A 19146-nucleotide genomic window follows, 5' to 3' on the forward strand; every position below is an offset into this window, starting at 1 on the left:
CAAGCGCGGGCCCGGCCCACTGCGGCAGCGGCAGGCGGGGCGTGACGGTGTTGGGTGAGCGGTGGGGAAGGCCGGACGGGCTTTAGGGGTTCTGCCGTGGCAGGCGGGGTCGGGTGTTTGAGCCCTCCTTCCGCACTGAGACCCGTCGGCGGACCGGGCAGTAAAGGCGAAGCGCCCCGGCCGTGCGGGGAGCGGCGGGACCCTCTAGGGGTGACGGGCCGTCAGCGAGGTGCAGGGAGCGGGAAAGGAGTGGAGAGCAGCTGAGAGGGGTATTCTCACACGGCAGAACTTAGTGACCCTCAGGACAAATGTCTTCTCCGACTTGCCTTCGCGGGAGTTAGTTTAAAAAGACATCCACAAAACCTCAGTATTTAAAGTTCAGTACTTTCTTCTATATCTGTTCTTCCCTTTAACTGATGGCACTTGCCTCTGAAAATCAAGGACCACAAACGCCAGAACACGATCAGGAGTTTTGTTGTGAGGAAAGCATTGGATACCGAGAGCTCGTCAGAACTCTCAGTCTGCTTAAGTCTGCTGTTGCTGCACCGGCCGCCCGGCAGCTGTCGGGGATCCGGATTCCACGGGCCTTTCCCTCTTGAAACATCAGCTGCCTTCCCCTGAGTAACTGCCCGAGAAACTGCATGCATAGGTTTGGAGGAATTTGAAAAGCCTAAATCTGAAAATCTTCTCTTTTATAAATGACATACAAACTACCCAGAAACAAGAAAATACACCCAGGTGATCTTTTAGACAATCCCCCAAGGCAAACAGAACACTAGTTGTGGTAACTTTGTCATGCTTCGTGGCTTAGTTGTCCAACTCTTCAGGTTTTTTCAGTCAGTCACTGTCACTTTGTACTGTTGGTAAACATAAACCTTCTGAGGTTATGATTTTAAAAAATCACAAGTTTGGGTAAAAATGTGAAGTTGAAGTGCTGCTAGTTTTAAAGCTTATTACGTCTTATCAGACCAATGTCATTTACGCAAATTTACTAAGAATTAATTTTAAAGCAGTTTTTAAAAAAATGGACCTTCATATTCACTACATTTAATGCCTTTCCTTGCTAGCTCAGCATCTCGTTTAACTTTTATTTTGTTGTGTTGTTCTGCTCTTGTTTCCTTTTTTTTTTTTTTCACATCTAGATAATTGCTCATGTTTGGGGCTTTACAATGTCTTTTATCTTCTCCATTCTGCAAGGCTCACGTCTTGCTTTTCATCCTGTTTTCAGAGGACCTTCCCTTCCCTTCCCTTCCCTTCCCTTCCCTTCCCTTCCCTTCCCTTCCCTTCCCTTCCCTTCCCTTTTTCTTAAAAAAAATATTTATTTCGGTCTCTCTTATTTTTTAGACAGTATTTTGTGCTGCAGAGTGGCATGGAATTACAGATTATGATTTTGTTTTGTCCACATAGAGCTTACTTCTGTTGAAAGTAACAAGTAGGAAAAAACTGGCATCAACATGTTTTCTCTGGCCTTAATAAAAAAGCCTTTGCTTCTGCCTGGGGGGAACCAGGTGCAGTTGTACAGGTACGGCAGTAAGTCTGGAAAAACCTGGTTGTACCGAGCAAATACAGTGACCTTGCAGTTAATAGTGAACAGCTCATGAGATTTCTGGGCTCGGACCTTGCACCGATCTGAATCGTCTGTGGGAGTGAGCAGTATCACAGTGCTTCAGCTTTTCTTGGGTCCCATTTATTGACATCTTTCCTCCATTCTCATGTTTTGATTTACTTATCAACACATGGGTTGTACAATTAATGAGATGGAGGTATAACAATGAAAGTGGAGAGATATGGCTATAAATGTTCTGGAGGCTCTTCTTCTTTTATGACCTTTTAAAATATTTCAGTTAGAAGCAACATCCTTTTTTTCCCCCAGCAGTTAGCTTGCAGTCCTGCTGAAGTTTTTAATGACTTTTGATTATCTTATTACCTCTTTGCCCATGTCACTTTATCAAGATCCAGAAATAGTCGCTAAGATAAAGGACAAAAAACAGTCAGGATGAAGAAGTCATGAATGACAAACACAAACTGGTTTCTGGAGAAAAGTTCAAAAACCACTAGAATGTAGTCACAAAATGTTCCAGGTTCTTAAACTTTTTTTTCACTTGTTTCTGGTTCTTCTGGTTGAACTCAATACAGTGTAACTAAGGTTTAGAAGAAGATGGCTTAAAATTCCTAGGTTAGGAGGCAGTTTCAGGCATGCAGAGCTGGCTAGCAGAAATAAGGGAATGAAGCTGATTTTATGCTTGTATCAAATTTACAGTCTGTGGAAGAATCTAAGATGGGCATTGAAAATGGCTTGCTATTTAAAAAAATATCTCTGTTTTTAAAAATAATGTAATCTTTGTTAGACACTAACTTTCTTGGTAATATGTACATCAATTTGAAACATGTAAGGAAAATATATCTTTAAAAATCTGTAATATTTTCAGTACATCCAAATGGCTGGGTCAGATGGAGGAAGAGGGCATGCTTCATTTGCCTTCAACATGGAGGCTATTGGCTTTGGTAAAGGTGCAGCTCTACCTGATGTCATCTGTAAGCCTCCACCACCATTTCCAGTAAGTACAGCTAGTATCGTGGAGCACAGTCTGTGTTTAGGTAAACTGTGTTTAGAGTCATGTTTAGAGAACATAATGAAATACATGAACGCTGCTAAGAACTTTGGATTTTATAATAATGTATATGTCACCAGTTTTCTTAAATCATCATCAAAGGCATTTTCCTGCCCCTTTGCTAACTGTTGTATGCCCTATTTAACTGGATTGCTTGCAAGGAGTTAATGCGTTGAAGTCCTCATCATGATTTGGTTTTCTGGAAATTACAAGAATAGAAACACTGGATACTTGAATTTGTCTGAAATGAGTTTACATTAATCTTTGAAGCTATAAATAGATTTGCTGATTTTAGAAAATTACTATTTTTGCAAACATGAAAGATTGTGTATGATTGTCTTGTACTGCAGAAGCCAGCATTTGAAAATAACTGAAAGATACTTTGTGTAATTAAGGGAGCGTAATTGAGACTTGGCAGTTAGGATGTATTTGAAAATCAAAGGGAAATAAAAACCATTTTCTGACAGTGTTTTGATGTGCAGGGAAGCTTTTGACTTACTGAACCATATATTACTCATCCTCTTAATCCAGCATTACAATTAAGATGTGTGATTTCACATTATTAAGTCATCTGTAACTGTGTTTTATATGAATGTTGCAGTCTGCTTGGTAGCACAGTTCTGTGCCATCTGAATTCTGTATACTAACTACATCTTTTGAGGTACAGTCAGCCTTACAGGAGAATTACTAGCCCCAGTATATTTCATGTATACCATGGTGAAGGTAAAAAAGCTTTCTTCCTTTTGTGAACAAAATTTCAGAACCAAGTTAAACTTCTCAGGGCAAATCTGGTGCCATTCAGGAAAATCAGAATTAACCTAGCTGTATAAGTAGAATCAATAAAAAATTGAAGTGTTGATTTAATGACTGGACAATGACCAAAAGTATGTTGCAACTTTGACTAACTTACAGTGAAATTTTTTGAAGCAGTGCATTATTGCTGTTGCATATTTCTATTAGACACTTTCTGCATTTACACAAAGTTTCTGTAAATGCAATTAGAAACCAAATTAAGGAGCATCAGCAACATTAAGTGATTTAAAGTGTTGGCCAACTAGAAAATATAGATAGAAGAAGCAGTGAGCTCCTTTCATGGTCCAGATCTGGGACTTGTGATAGCACTTCATGCTTTGCAACCTACCACTCAGTTATTGATTTAGCACCATTTATCACATGAGAGAAACAAGGTCCATTCTGTAATTCTGTCTGTAGTATTCTGGATATTTTTAAAACTGTTTTTACATATTTATCTTTCTCACTTTCAAGATTCAAGTTAAACAAAAACAAAACACCCCAAAAACAAACCACCCCAAAAAAAAAACCCACAAAAAAACCTACCTCCAACCCCAAAAATCCAACCCTTAACAATTTATTTAAATTCAGCTGGTAGAAACTGAACTGTGTGAGGGTCTGGTTTACAACACAACCTGTTTACATTATAATAGTCATGGGAAGCGTGTCCATGTTATTCAGATATACTTAATGTAGCTGTAACGCTATCATAGAAGTGGTTGAGAACAAGACTACTCTTGACTGAAGAGAGAGGGAGTGGTTTCTGAGAAAGGTTGGTGAGAATAACTGCTTTTGGCAATTAAGAGTTTAGGATTACTATGAATGACTGTGTAACAATTTTAATAAATTTTTTTTCATTAATTTTGTGGTACATTTTTGCAGAAAGATAAAGTGAAGTTATAAAATATATAAATTTAGGTGTAAACATAGTTACTATGCATATCAAAATGCAATGAAGTGTACTTGAGAAGTAGTGTAGTGCATAATTGCACTCCTTTTTTATATGTTTCTCGTAGTTTTTGTTAATGTACCTGTATGTTTGGTGGATATCAGGACCTTATAAATAATAAACATAATTTGTACAGAGTACGGACAATAAGCCAGTGCCTCTGAAAATAAGAGAAGACGAAGATTACATGTTGGCCTTAAAACAAGATCTTAGAGATACTACAAAAAAAATGCCATACTTCTTGACAGTAGGAGATAAACATTATAGGTTTGTGTGCTTTTTATTTTTATTTATATCTTATTATTCTGTGAAGGTTGAGGTAGTGTAAAGCAAGTGTTGAGGATTAGTTTCATTCTTATAATGAGGAAGAAAAATGGTAGCTTAAGCTAATAGGGAATTTTTCTGCTTTTACACATATTGAAGTGCTGTAACTGGAAAAACACTACTGTGTGGAAAAGAGAGGTATTAAACATCTATTCCATTTGGTATACAGTAATAAACATTTAGACCATCTACATGCAGCCTTTTCAATTATATGCTAGCCAGTACAAGCTAGTTCGGTATTTCTGTGTGTTACAATACCCTAAACTTTTTCATCAGAGCAAAGAAATATGTAGTAAATACTAGTGTTGAATTCAGCTTTCATTGAAATTGTAAATTGTAAAGACACACAAGAAATACTGCTTGACACAAGAAATAATATTATATTTAATAGATGGAAATTGTAAAAGGTACTCAGTTTTTTTTCCCCCCTAAGTCCATTCAGGAAATATTAGAAAGTGTTATTGACAAGTCCCTTGAAATACGAAGATTGAGGTGAGCATAAGTGATTTATTGAAGTTTTTATCAGAAGCAGAGCTGGATTATAAGCCAGATCTTGATCTTATTCTTTGGGACCTCAGATTTGCTTTTGCTTACGCATAACTAAAAATTAATAGCTTTGTTATTTTTGATAACAGTAAATGCTGGAGTTATACTTGACATCCAGTCATCATCATTATATTGTTAAAATTCAAGCTTCCTGGTCAGAAAGCTGAGCTAGTGGGAAAGAAGGAAAGTGGAGCAGAAAGACTGATATGTCTATTTACCATACTGTGAGGATATTGTAGATCTAGAAGTCACTGGTGATTATTACTGTGAGAAGTGCTTCTTTTCATTCATGATTTTTAGCTAGTTTTATTAGCTGCTGAGTGCTTATTCTGAGTGTTATAAATGGAAAGTGCTGTGACAGTTTCATAGAAGTGTTTAAAAGCCTGAAGCGGCTAAACACTAGATAGTATTTTCTTTCCTGTCTCGTGGTGATTTTGAATAATGGGAACTGACTTATAATCTAAAATGTAAGGTTTCATTTCCACACAAAACCCATCAAGATATTTTCTGGGTAAATATTCATTATGATAATGTATAGGTGCATGATCCAGTCCCCTCATAATTTTTGTTCATTTCTGTTCATGGTGTAATGGTGAATTCTAGGTGTTTTTGAAACTGTATGCAATTCTTTTTAATTAGGCTTTGAATGTAACACTCCTTATTGTCCAGTTGTTGTGTACTAAAGCCAACAATGAAATGGAGCAGCAGTGTGAGCAGTGAACGCACTGCCAGCCAGATGTTGTGGCTCACAAAAGACAGAGTATTTCCCCTGTTTTGCAGCTGGAGTTCAGGTTGTGCAACCAGGTAAAACTGGTTATGAGGCAAGAACAGATCTGATCCTTATTTCTAGATCCTTTTATGATGATAGAAGAATTTTGAATTACTCTTTTGTCATATGTCCTCTTTCATCTTCTGGGTAAACAAGTTTCAGTGTCTTTGGATTTCCATCTCACTAGAGGCTAGCTGTACTCTTGATCTTTGTCAGGCTTGAAGTTTGCTATTTCTGTTAGAGGCACAGAAAAGAAAACTGGTGTGTCTGAGAGCCAAACAGGGTTATTTCCAATGAACCAGCTGCTTTATGAGGCAATACTAGCTCTCTTTTCTGACTTTACATCATGTGATCATTCTTATTGTTCACCAGTATTATGTTTGTTCCTGAAGCCTTTCTGAGATGGAGAGATCTCTCTCTGTTGTTGAGTGTATTCTTTGGTACAACTGGCAGTTTTGAAAACTGTTTCCTACCAGAATTGGCAGTTGCAGGGAAAGCAGGTAGATAGCCACTTCATAGATTAAAATAATGCTTCAAATGTTCTCATCACCCCTGCAAGGGTAAGTTGGTAACTTGAGGTATCTTTTTATTGAATCTTGAGTTGTACAAAAATGCCACATCTGTGGGGTGGGTTATAATTACATCAGTGATGGTCTTCAATTTAAAAAGCTTGTTTTTATCTCATTTGCAATGTGCAGTTGTCTCTGGGACTGCATTTTGTGGCAAAAATGGTCTAGCTTTAAGAAACTGCAGAGTAGATTATTTTTAACTGATATTTTCTGTTACCTGGTTTACAAAACATCTTGTAAAACTAAGAAGGTGTTATAGGGTGGGCGCTAAGCAGGAAATTCTTAATTTGTCTTTGCTACAAGAGTGAATGGATTGTTACAAAACCTCAGAGTAGTATCTGTGAGCCAAATGGTCCTTTGAAGTGTGAGAAGGGAAATGTTTTAATTAGTTGGGATGTATCTGTCTGTCTTTCATTATTCAGGTAGCAAGTGAAAGCCATATCTCATTCTACCTGGAAATTTCAATCTCATGGAATGAGTGCAAAGTGCTGGACCTGGATTGGGCCATTGCCAGCATGTTGAGGGAGGGATTGTTCCCCTCTTCCCTGGTTTGGTGGGACCCCACCTGCGGTTCTGCATAAGCTCTGGAGTCCCAACACAGGAAGGACATGTTGGAACAACATGTTCTGGACCTGTTGGAACAACATGTTCCGGACCTGTTGGAACAAGTCCAGAAGAGGCCACTCAGTTGATCAGAGGGATGGAGAACTTCTCCTGTGAGGAGAGGCTGAGAGAATTGGGATTATTCAGCTTGGAAAAGAGAAGACTTCAGGCTGACCTAATTGCAGCCTTTCAGTATCTGAAGGGAATTTACAGAAAAGATGGGCAATAGCATGCCCAGGACAAGGGGGAATGGGTTCAAATTGAAAGAGAGTAGGTTTAGATTAGACATTAGGAAGAAATTCTTTACTGTGACAGTGTTGAGGCACTGACACATGTTGTTCAGGGAAGTTGTGGATGTCCTGCCGCTCCTCCCGGCTAGCTGATGACAAGGCGGGGGGGGGAAGGGGGGATGGGCGGAAGATTCCCCCCTCGAGCACCGTGAATCCCAGCTACCAGCTGTTGGCGAAGCATAAAACACAGGGCAGCACACCGGTCCCGGGGAAACTTCATTTGATGGTGAAACTTCCCCTCTTCTGCTTCCTGGGACGAGGAACAGGGGGCAGACAGGAGCTTGTATATGGGGGCAGGTTTCAGGGTAGGGTACAATCTCTAACAAATCAGGAGAATTGGGAGTAAAAAGCAAGGTGGGAACCACAATGTATAAACAAATAAAAATTCCAAGGGAGGAGAACAGTTTCAGTAAACTGATAAAGTTTGGAGAAATAGAAACTAGCAGCTAACAACAAGAAAAGTGACAAAAATTCTGGGAAAAGGCGAGAACAAAAAGGAAGCAGCATAAAGAAAACTACCAAATTATAAATCAAACAATAAACCCACTAATAAAACAAAAAGCACACTGCAACAATGCCCCATTTCTGGAGGTGTTCAACGCCAGGCTGGGTGCAGCTTTGAGTAACCTGGTCTAGTGGAAGTGGTCCCTGCCCATGGCAGTGGGGTTAGAACAAGATGATGGTTAAGATCCCTTCCAACTCAAACTCTTTTGTGATTCTGTGAGTCTGTGATTTTGTGCTAGAAGTCTTTGATGCTAAAGGTCAAAGGCTATCTTTGTTACTATTTTTTGTAAAATATCTGCAAATATTATCCCTACTTGGGTTAACAGTGCAATCAGATTCAGTAATTTTACACAAAATGTATTTTGCGTGTGGTAATTTGGCAAGAAAAAATGTGACTGATTTAAAAATACTAAAGTTTTGCTACTGCTTTTGGCATTAGAGACTGTATATAAAAGGTTATTCCGTGTAAATGGGTGTACTTGCACTGTATGACTACTGTATTATTTACAATTAATTTCTCAATTTAGTTCTTGTGCCTGGAAGGAGCTTAAATGGATTAAAGTGTTTAGCTGCTGGTTTGGATAGGATGCAAAGCTTTTCCATTGTAAAAGTACTGAAAGTCTTGGAAGCTGATGATCAGACACAACCTTTTGAGACATGGGAATACTGGATACTATTAATGATTAACAGTGATGTTAAATGTTACTCACTGGTTTTGTAATAAAGGTTTGATTGTGAAACTCTTGAAGAGTAGAGAGTTAGTGTTATATTTGATGTTTCTACTTAGTCTTTGAATAAATCTGCATTTAACAATTCCATGCTTTTCAAGGATAAAAGAATAAATTATAGTATTTTTGGAGTATTGGGTGTTTTTTGTTTGTTTTTGGAGTGGGTTTTTTGTTTGGTTTTTTTACTGCTTGCCAACAAGAAACTGTTCAACTTGGGATTAGAAAAATGCACTGTATGTAGCATTACAGGTAAATATTAAGGACTGTGTCTGGATGCCTTGACTGTGAACTGAATAACGCTTTCTCTATAGCAATTGAGAGATAGTCAGGAGTACCAGGATAAAGCAAAGGAGCAAGGAAACATGGACACCAGGAAATAGCTGAGATTATCAAAGGCTAATTTTCTATGAACCTGTGAAATGTTTTGATCTTTTAAGTATTTGATTCGTTATTTTTCAAACAATAAAAAAATATGAAATTATTACCACATAATATATTCCTTCCAATCTTGTATGTTGAGAGTTATTGTACTTGGCATGATTTCAGATCAAGCTAAGTGTTGTTTTGTCAAAAAAAAAAAAAAAAAAAGGAAAATTAGCTGCTGAGTGCTTATTCTGAGTGTTATAAATGGAAAGTGCTGTGACAGTTTCATAGAAGTGTTTAAAAGCCTGAAGCGGCTAAACACTAGATAGTATTTTCTTTCCTGTCTCGTGGTGATTTTGAATAATGGGAACTGACTTATAATCTAAAATGTAAGGTTTCATTTCCACACAAAACCCATCAAGATATTTTCTGGGTAAATATTCATTATGATAATGTATAGGTGCATGATCCAGTCCCCTCATAATTTTTGTTCATTTCTGTTCATGGTGTAATGGTGAATTCTAGGTGTTTTTGAAACTGTATGCAATTCTTTTTAATTAGGCTTTGAATGTAACACTCCTTATTGTCCAGTTGTTGTGTACTAAAGCCAACAATGAAATGGAGCAGCAGTGTGAGCAGTGAACGCACTGCCAGCCAGATGTTGTGGCTCACAAAAGACAGAGTATTTCCCCTGTTTTGCAGCTGGAGTTCAGGTTGTGCAACCAGGTAAAACTGGTTATGAGGCAAGAACAGATCTGATCCTTATTTCTAGATCCTTTTATGATGATAGAAGAATTTTGAATTACTCTTTTGTCATATGTCCTCTTTCATCTTCTGGGTAAACAAGTTTCAGTGTCTTTGGATTTCCATCTCACTAGAGGCTAGCTGTACTCTTGATCTTTGTCAGGCTTGAAGTTTGCTATTTCTGTTAGAGGCACAGAAAAGAAAACTGGTGTGTCTGAGAGCCAAACAGGGTTATTTCCAATGAACCAGCTGCTTTATGAGGCAATACTAGCTCTCTTTTCTGACTTTACATCATGTGATCATTCTTATTGTTCACCAGTATTATGTTTGTTCCTGAAGCCTTTCTGAGATGGAGAGATCTCTCTCTGTTGTTGAGTGTATTCTTTGGTACAACTGGCAGTTTTGAAAACTGTTTCCTACCAGAATTGGCAGTTGCAGGGAAAGCAGGTAGATAGCCACTTCATAGATTAAAATAATGCTTCAAATGTTCTCATCACCCCTGCAAGGGTAAGTTGGTAACTTGAGGTATCTTTTTATTGAATCTTGAGTTGTACAAAAATGCCACATCTGTGGGGTGGGTTATAATTACATCAGTGATGGTCTTCAATTTAAAAAGCTTGTTTTTATCTCATTTGCAATGTGCAGTTGTCTCTGGGACTGCATTTTGTGGCAAAAATGGTCTAGCTTTAAGAAACTGCAGAGTAGATTATTTTTAACTGATATTTTCTGTTACCTGGTTTACAAAACATCTTGTAAAACTAAGAAGGTGTTATAGGGTGGGCGCTAAGCAGGAAATTCTTAATTTGTCTTTGCTACAAGAGTGAATGGATTGTTACAAAACCTCAGAGTAGTATCTGTGAGCCAAATGGTCCTTTGAAGTGTGAGAAGGGAAATGTTTTAATTAGTTGGGATGTATCTGTCTGTCTTTCATTATTCAGGTAGCAAGTGAAAGCCATATCTCATTCTACCTGGAAATTTCAATCTCATGGAATGAGTGCAAAGTGCTGGACCTGGATTGGGCCATTGCCAGCATGTTGAGGGAGGGATTGTTCCCCTCTTCCCTGGTTTGGTGGGACCCCACCTGCGGTTCTGCATAAGCTCTGGAGTCCCAACACAGGAAGGACATGTTGGAACAACATGTTCTGGACCTGTTGGAACAACATGTTCCGGACCTGTTGGAACAAGTCCAGAAGAGGCCACTCAGTTGATCAGAGGGATGGAGAACTTCTCCTGTGAGGAGAGGCTGAGAGAATTGGGATTATTCAGCTTGGAAAAGAGAAGACTTCAGGCTGACCTAATTGCAGCCTTTCAGTATCTGAAGGGAATTTACAGAAAAGATGGGCAATAGCATGCCCAGGACAAGGGGGAATGGGTTCAAATTGAAAGAGAGTAGGTTTAGATTAGACATTAGGAAGAAATTCTTTACTGTGACAGTGTTGAGGCACTGACACATGTTGTTCAGGGAAGTTGTGGATGTCCTGCCGCTCCTCCCGGCTAGCTGATGACAAGGCGGGGGGGGGAAGGGGGGATGGGCGGAAGATTCCCCCCTCGAGCACCGTGAATCCCAGCTACCAGCTGTTGGCGAAGCATAAAACACAGGGCAGCACACCGGTCCCGGGGAAACTTCATTTGATGGTGAAACTTCCCCTCTTCTGCTTCCTGGGACGAGGAACAGGGGGCAGACAGGAGCTTGTATATGGGGGCAGGTTTCAGGGTAGGGTACAATCTCTAACAAATCAGGAGAATTGGGAGTAAAAAGCAAGGTGGGAACCACAATGTATAAACAAATAAAAATTCCAAGGGAGGAGAACAGTTTCAGTAAACTGATAAAGTTTGGAGAAATAGAAACTAGCAGCTAACAACAAGAAAAGTGACAAAAATTCTGGGAAAAGGCGAGAACAAAAAGGAAGCAGCATAAAGAAAACTACCAAATTATAAATCAAACAATAAACCCACTAATAAAACAAAAAGCACACTGCAACAATGCCCCATTTCTGGAGGTGTTCAACGCCAGGCTGGGTGCAGCTTTGAGTAACCTGGTCTAGTGGAAGTGGTCCCTGCCCATGGCAGTGGGGTTAGAACAAGATGATGGTTAAGATCCCTTCCAACTCAAACTCTTTTGTGATTCTGTGAGTCTGTGATTTTGTGCTAGAAGTCTTTGATGCTAAAGGTCAAAGGCTATCTTTGTTACTATTTTTTGTAAAATATCTGCAAATATTATCCCTACTTGGGTTAACAGTGCAATCAGATTCAGTAATTTTACACAAAATGTATTTTGCGTGTGGTAATTTGGCAAGAAAAAATGTGACTGATTTAAAAATACTAAAGTTTTGCTACTGCTTTTGGCATTAGAGACTGTATATAAAAGGTTATTCCGTGTAAATGGGTGTACTTGCACTGTATGACTACTGTATTATTTACAATTAATTTCTCAATTTAGTTCTTGTGCCTGGAAGGAGCTTAAATGGATTAAAGTGTTTAGCTGCTGGTTTGGATAGGATGCAAAGCTTTTCCATTGTAAAAGTACTGAAAGTCTTGGAAGCTGATGATCAGACACAACCTTTTGAGACATGGGAATACTGGATACTATTAATGATTAACAGTGATGTTAAATGTTACTCACTGGTTTTGTAATAAAGGTTTGATTGTGAAACTCTTGAAGAGTAGAGAGTTAGTGTTATATTTGATGTTTCTACTTAGTCTTTGAATAAATCTGCATTTAACAATTCCATGCTTTTCAAGGATAAAAGAATAAATTATAGTATTTTTGGAGTATTGGGTGTTTTTTGTTTGTTTTTGGAGTGGGTTTTTTGTTTGGTTTTTTTACTGCTTGCCAACAAGAAACTGTTCAACTTGGGATTAGAAAAATGCACTGTATGTAGCATTACAGGTAAATATTAAGGACTGTGTCTGGATGCCTTGACTGTGAACTGAATAACGCTTTCTCTATAGCAATTGAGAGATAGTCAGGAGTACCAGGATAAAGCAAAGGAGCAAGGAAACATGGACACCAGGAAATAGCTGAGATTATCAAAGGCTAATTTTCTATGAACCTGTGAAATGTTTTGATCTTTTAAGTATTTGATTCGTTATTTTTCAAACAATAAAAAAATATGAAATTATTACCACATAATATATTCCTTCCAATCTTGTATGTTGAGAGTTATTGTACTTGGCATGATTTCAGATCAAGCTAAGTGTTGTTTTGTCAAAAAAAAAAAAAAAAAAAGGAAAGAATCTCTGTTGTAACAACCAATTGGCAGCACAAATGCAAAATTTAGCTCTCACTCTTGCTCTCCTTTTTCCTTACTCACTTCATAAGACTTTTGAACTGGGAGCAAACATTGACATTACTAAAAATGACCCAGCCTTATGTCTGTCATGGGAAGCTATGTTTTATAATATTAGCCTTCCCCATGTCTTTATCTCACTACTGAAAACTTAATTACATAATAAGTAAGAGCCCCTGGGCCACTGGAATGGCTGAACTTTGTCACCTTGGGATAGAAGCCAGTTGTCATTATGTGGGTGAAATGGCAATCCTGACTCCTGTTCCTCAATTTAAATTACAGCTAAAACTTAAAACTGTTGTGCTAAAACATTTTGGCATGCATGTAAATAGGATTGAGCACCCTTCCTTTCCCTGGTGGCAGGGGAAGGATTACTGCCGTAAATCATTTTTCTATATTAAAGTTATTTTCTGTACAGATTGGAGAAGACTCCCAAGATAGATGAAACCAAAGAAGGCAAACAAAAAACGTATGTTATATATTTTAAGAAGCAAATATTACATAGTAGTTGCGAGACAGAAGCTGTGATTGAGATAGTAAGAGGAAAAAATGCTAGAGATGTTAATTAGTCTAAATCATTAAGGCTGTTGGCAGATTCTTTCCCTAAATATTTTATTAGTCTGTCTTTTGTGATTTTTGCTTGCTTCTGTAGGATGTTTTAACTTACTGGAACAGATTTACCTTCCTTTTTTCTGCCTTTTATGTTGAGGCACCATATTAATGTACAAGATATGTAACAGTAAAAAATTTTTTAAAAATCCACAAATCTTTTTTGTTTTGAAAACTTGTCTCTTTAGTCAGCACTCATCCTTCTATTCAGTAGTAACTGGCTGTTCAGGTTTCCTTTATATTTTGGTTTCTCAATTATCTTGTTAATGATTTGATTGATTTTTGAATTTTTAAAGCCTTTTATATGTAATTTAATGTGGGTTATTTTCTGTTTTCCCTGATTTTACTTTATTTTCAGCTTTTGTCTGCAGAATCGTGAATCAGATCCTTGTAAAGCAGTTGGAACTGGTAGCACTAGTTCTTACAGAAAATCAGACTTCTATTATACAGCATCATTTGTTTTTCAAAGTGTTTTCTAGTATGCATGACTTATCTTATTTTAAGTTCTCTGTAGAAATTTGTGGCCTCCTGTGAGAAGAAACACTTGGCCTCATGTGTTTAGCTGTCTGTTTATATATAATTGTTTGCTTTCTTCCAAGTCTTTCATGTGTCATTTTTCAGTTCATAGATAAAACAGAAAAAGGAATGGGAATGTGTGTAGTCACAGAGACTGGTTCAGCTGGAATCTTTGTTCCTTTTTAGAGCATCATTGAGAAGCATGATACAGAAGGCAGACTGTAAGATTCAACTGAAAATGAAATATTTATTTGCTAAATCTCTAAAGGCGGGACCAGAATATACCTGGGGTTTTATTCCAAAAGAAGAAACCATGGGCTTCTGTAAGCCTATGCACAATAGTTTTCACCCTGAGATCAGTGAGCTCTGCTCACTGGGGGAATTCTTCTTTCTTTAGTTCCAGTTTCTCTACTGGCACTTAAAAGTACATTCCTCTACATGTTATAATGGCAAAGATCAGCTGACCATCAGAATTTGATTGGATTAAAAACCAGGTTCCCCTGAAAGCAAAACCAATGTAGAGCTAAGGTTTTTTTGTGGACTCCTGATGATACATTTAGGTTTTTTTTGTTGTTTTTTTTTTTTGTTTGTTTTGTTTTTTGATTGATTGTTTGTTTTTTGTTTTTGTTTTGTTTTGGTTTTTTTTTGTTTGTGTTTTTTTTTGTTTGTTTGTTTTTTGTTTTTTTTTTTTTTTTTTTTTTTTTTTGTTTTTTTTTTTTTTGTTTTGTTGTTTTTTTTTTTTTTGTGTGGAATCCTGATGATACATATATGAGTCAGGAAGTTTGTACATAGCTGATCAATGACCCATTAGAGCTCCCGGTATGTGTCTTCATTGTATTTTGAGGACACATAGATTAGGTGACACTTTAACCATGGTGGAACAAAGGTGAACAAATCAACAGAATTTGTAAAGAAATTCAAACCAGGTTCCTACCATTCTCCCTTTTTAGCTTGCAGGAGTGGTTTTGGGATCAATACCATGCAATTCCATGCACAGGGGCAGCTGTACTTTTACACACCTCCCCTCCCTTTTTCTGGTTTCCATGGATGTTTTAACTGAAGACCTGACCACCTGCCTTCTCAGTGACAAAACTTCAGGTAGAATTCCACATTTCTCCCACACTGACCCTGGGCTGTGAAATGCAATATCCTAGATACCAGCAGTACCTGCTGAAAAGAAAAAATACATAAATAAAATAAAAAAAAATGTCATCTGGGTTCAGTTGACATTGTAGGCTAGCCATATGCATAGGTATATAGCACTTAAATGTATGCATTTTAGCCCAAGTACTGTAAGACCAGGTACTTGGAAATGACATTAGACTGTATTCCATTGCACCTCTAAGGTATATAATGTAGGGAGCTATTTTGCTTGAAGTTCTAACAATGGGCCAGTGTCTCTAATTTTATAAGGGCCAAAGATGCCCAGCTTTTAGAGACAACTGTCACATATCTGTCTGTTCTATATGCATTATCTGTAATAGCTTGCAGGAGGTTGTGTAGGGATGATAATTCTGAATTGCACTGCTTCTTTTCCTAAAAAGCCTACTTTATTCTGGAAGTGTTTGCTTTGATGCTGTTCATGTTTTTGCTGAGCAGCTTGACTCCCCTCACCTCCGTGCAGTAGTCATATAATCCTTTCCTAGGCAAAACACTGGAATAAACTCAATGTTATTGATGACAAATGCTTTTGATAAAATATAGGTGTTTTCTCAGCAGTTCCCAGTGTTCTCCTTCCTTGAGTATTTGGGGAACTTTGGTTTAGGGTGCTGCCATTCAAGTACCTCTTACCTGGGTATATAGTTTACTATTTTTGATCTTTGCTCCACCATACAGTTAATCAGGGAGTAACTTGATAAAGATTATGTTCATGAATCAGGGGACTATGCAGAATTACACAACACAGATTCACTAGATGAGAGCCAATTGTAGTCCAAAAGCCATGTAGCTATAGTAATCATGCCTTCTGTTAGAGCTAATGGACTTCTGCCTTTTTTTTACATCTACTTGTCTGAAGCATCCATCATTAATGTTTTGTATAAATTAGTAAAAATGAGTTTTTATCTTTTCAAGATGATCAAACATAACAAGTGAGATTCTGTTCTAGGTTCTTAGCATATTTCAAGTATATAGGTGACTAGTATTTTGTGAAGCTGAATGTTATATTTTAGCCTAGCCTTTTGAAGAAGCGTGTTTCCTGGGCTGTCAGGGTCCACTCCAGCTAGCTATAGACCCTTGCCCACATGATACTTCATGGACGAAGGTAAAAGATTAGAGAAGCGCTCTCCTCCATGTGGGAAACGTTGTCCTTTATTCCAAGACACACATCAGGCGGACAAACCCATGGGAGAAAAGAGAGCGTTCCCTGGCAGCAGGGAGCTTTTATACCCCCCGGGATGGGGACAGAGGGAGAGGTCCACAGCCAATGGAATACCAGTGAGGAGTGGCAAGGGCAGGGGTAACCCAGGGGAGAGACCACCAGGTGATACTGGGACAGGTGAGGGAAAGACCATGTGATGGGGAAATGGGGTAACAAACCCCATGATATAATATAAGCTATAGAGTGCAATACAAAACTATTCTGTGCAAATTCCCAATCACCCAGTGCAAGAGAACAACTAAACTGGTGCACCACAACAGCCTTTGGTCAACTACTTGTTCAAACTGAATTTTAGACTGGCCTTCTAGGCATCTCTTACATAAATCAGAGATTTACATCTCTGTGAATGATGCAGCTCAAAATCTCAGGTAATTTTAATACAGACAGTATGGGATTTCCGTGGCATACTTAGGATGTATTTATTCTTAAGAACAAGTAAAACAAGAAAATTTGTCTTTTTCACAATTAAAAAAAAAAAAAAAAAAAAAAACCAAAAGAAAACCATGATGCATTTTATTTCACCAGGTGCAAAAACAAAAAAGGCAAAAAAACTCTGAGCCTAAAAGAAATCTGGATGTCATTAAAAAAATTGAAGTAAGATGTGCATACTATTTTATAAATTTTACAATAGAAATTGAAGGAAAATGAAACCTAATATGTTTATGAGTACAAATGGAATAACCAGCACACATTTTCTGGTCTTGTCTCACTACTCTGACAGACAACTGTTCTGCAGCATGGTGGCACAAGGGTTAGGGTCAGGAGAGTCTGGCTGTGAAGAAACTACTTTCTTTGCTTTTGGTTGTACCTGAACACAAGAACCAACTGCTCTTCACTGGGTAGCAATACAGCCTAATGTGAACAGTAGAGCTACTATTGGAGCTTACAGAAGGAGCAACTGGTGCCAGTGTTTTTGAATCTGTTGCTGTTTCATCAATCTACTGATGTTGGAACTTAAACAATTTACTAAGTTGAGAAGGAAGAAACATACAGAAACTTAGGACATGACCTCTGTTTTGCTGGCAATTATTTACGTGGCAGTGGGAATCTTTAAGGTGAAGCAGCTTTGTATTTTTTCTTCTGGTGATCCACCAGTTGTTTAAAGCAGTTACATTATTACATACAGTATGTGGTATTGCTTTACCAAGTATGACATGGTCTTCTGTCAACTGTTCTAACAGTGGATGGTAAAGGGAAATTGTCATCTCAGTTTATTACACAGGACATGTTTTTTTATGGCTGATGCTTGATCACGCAAATCCTTATTAAGTTTGTGTGCTTCACATCATATTGTTTTAGATACTGACACACAACATTTGCACTGCATTGTTATGCTAACTGTCTTGCTGTAAACTGCATCTTATCTCTTTGGTAATATGGAGGATATGCTGTTGCTGTAACATGGGATTTCCTTGTTAAGAGATTGCTTTGTGACAGGCACTAAAAAAGAAGGATGAGGAAAAAGAAAAACCTGAGGATGAGAAAGACAGAAGACAAAGAAGGTGAAGATGATGAAGAAGCAGAAGAACCAGAGGAATATGGTGAAGAGCATGAAAAGGTATCATGTTAGTGTTCCTATTTATACAGTCAGATCCCAGTCACTGATAGCATTTGCTAGCAAAGAAATGTCCCTAGCTCCCAATAAGGCAGAGTTGTTTTGGGAGAAATTATTACAATCATTATCTTTGTTGCACTACATTGTATTGTAAATTCAAGTGACTGTTCTAGACTTATTACTCACAAAGAGCTCTGAAAAAAAGATCTTGTACACAAGACTGTATTGACACAATCAATACACACAATTACTTCTTTTTATCACTAAAACAACAGTGATGCCTGTTGTTTCATATACATGAGGACTTCATTACAGGATTTTCCTTTTTCTTTCCCAATAAACTGTTACTGTTTTAAAGTGTGGGAGCTCGAGTGCAGTTGAAGTAATGTTTCTTCTATAAATTGTCTTCTCTACACATGCAGTGATTTTTTTCCCATTGGTTTAGGAAAATTACTACATTTCTTCCTATTTTGAAGATGGAGATGGCTTTGGTGTTGTCAGTGATGACAATATGGTTGAAGCAACATAGTAGCTGTTGTTTCTAAGTGTCAAACTGCACAAGCCTTATACTACCTGAAGCAGAATTCTGGAGATAGGCTGAGTATAAATAGACTTAATGCTTTAGCTTTGTTGGTTTTAAGCAGACTCTCCAAAAACACACTGGAGTTTAATTGTACTATTCTGTAAAAGAGCTAGGGAATCCTTTGTTTTGTTCTTTTGCTAAGTGTTTTGCAGACATGCCTTTTTAAGGTCCTCTGTAACACTTACGGATAGAGTAAGCTCTATGCCATTGTTTCCTCTGCACAGAAAAAAAATGTATGCATTTTACTTGAAATTCTGTCTAAGCATTTGCACTAGTCAATTCCATGCCTCAGCAGTAAAATTTTGAAATAAATAACGAAATTCTTGATGACCACTGTAAAAAAAAAAAAAAAAGACATAGCCTTTATGGACATAAGCTGCTTGTTGGTAGTTCCTTTGAAGAACTTTAGTAAATTCTGAG

The 19146-nt window shown here is 37.8% G+C and overlaps 1 protein-coding gene across 1 annotated transcript; it reads left to right on the forward strand.

Moving 5' to 3' along the window:
* The first annotated feature begins 38 nt into the window (after positions 1-38).
* On the forward strand, positions 39-18672 carry POLR3G (RNA polymerase III subunit G). The gene is given in 8 exon segments (XM_041461709.1): positions 39-54; positions 2430-2558; positions 4490-4620; positions 13502-13552; positions 17131-17182; positions 18026-18078; positions 18080-18146; positions 18589-18672. Coding segments are annotated over 7 exon segments (558 nt in total). The 5' UTR covers positions 39-54; positions 2430-2438.
* Positions 18673-19146: the final 474 nt, after the last annotated feature.

The sequence above is a fragment of the Pyrgilauda ruficollis genome, unplaced genomic scaffold (genome assembly GCF_017590135.1).
Source record: "Pyrgilauda ruficollis isolate IOZ18807 unplaced genomic scaffold, ASM1759013v1 scaffold152, whole genome shotgun sequence".
NCBI classification, from domain to species: Eukaryota; Metazoa; Chordata; class Aves; order Passeriformes; family Passeridae; genus Pyrgilauda; species Pyrgilauda ruficollis.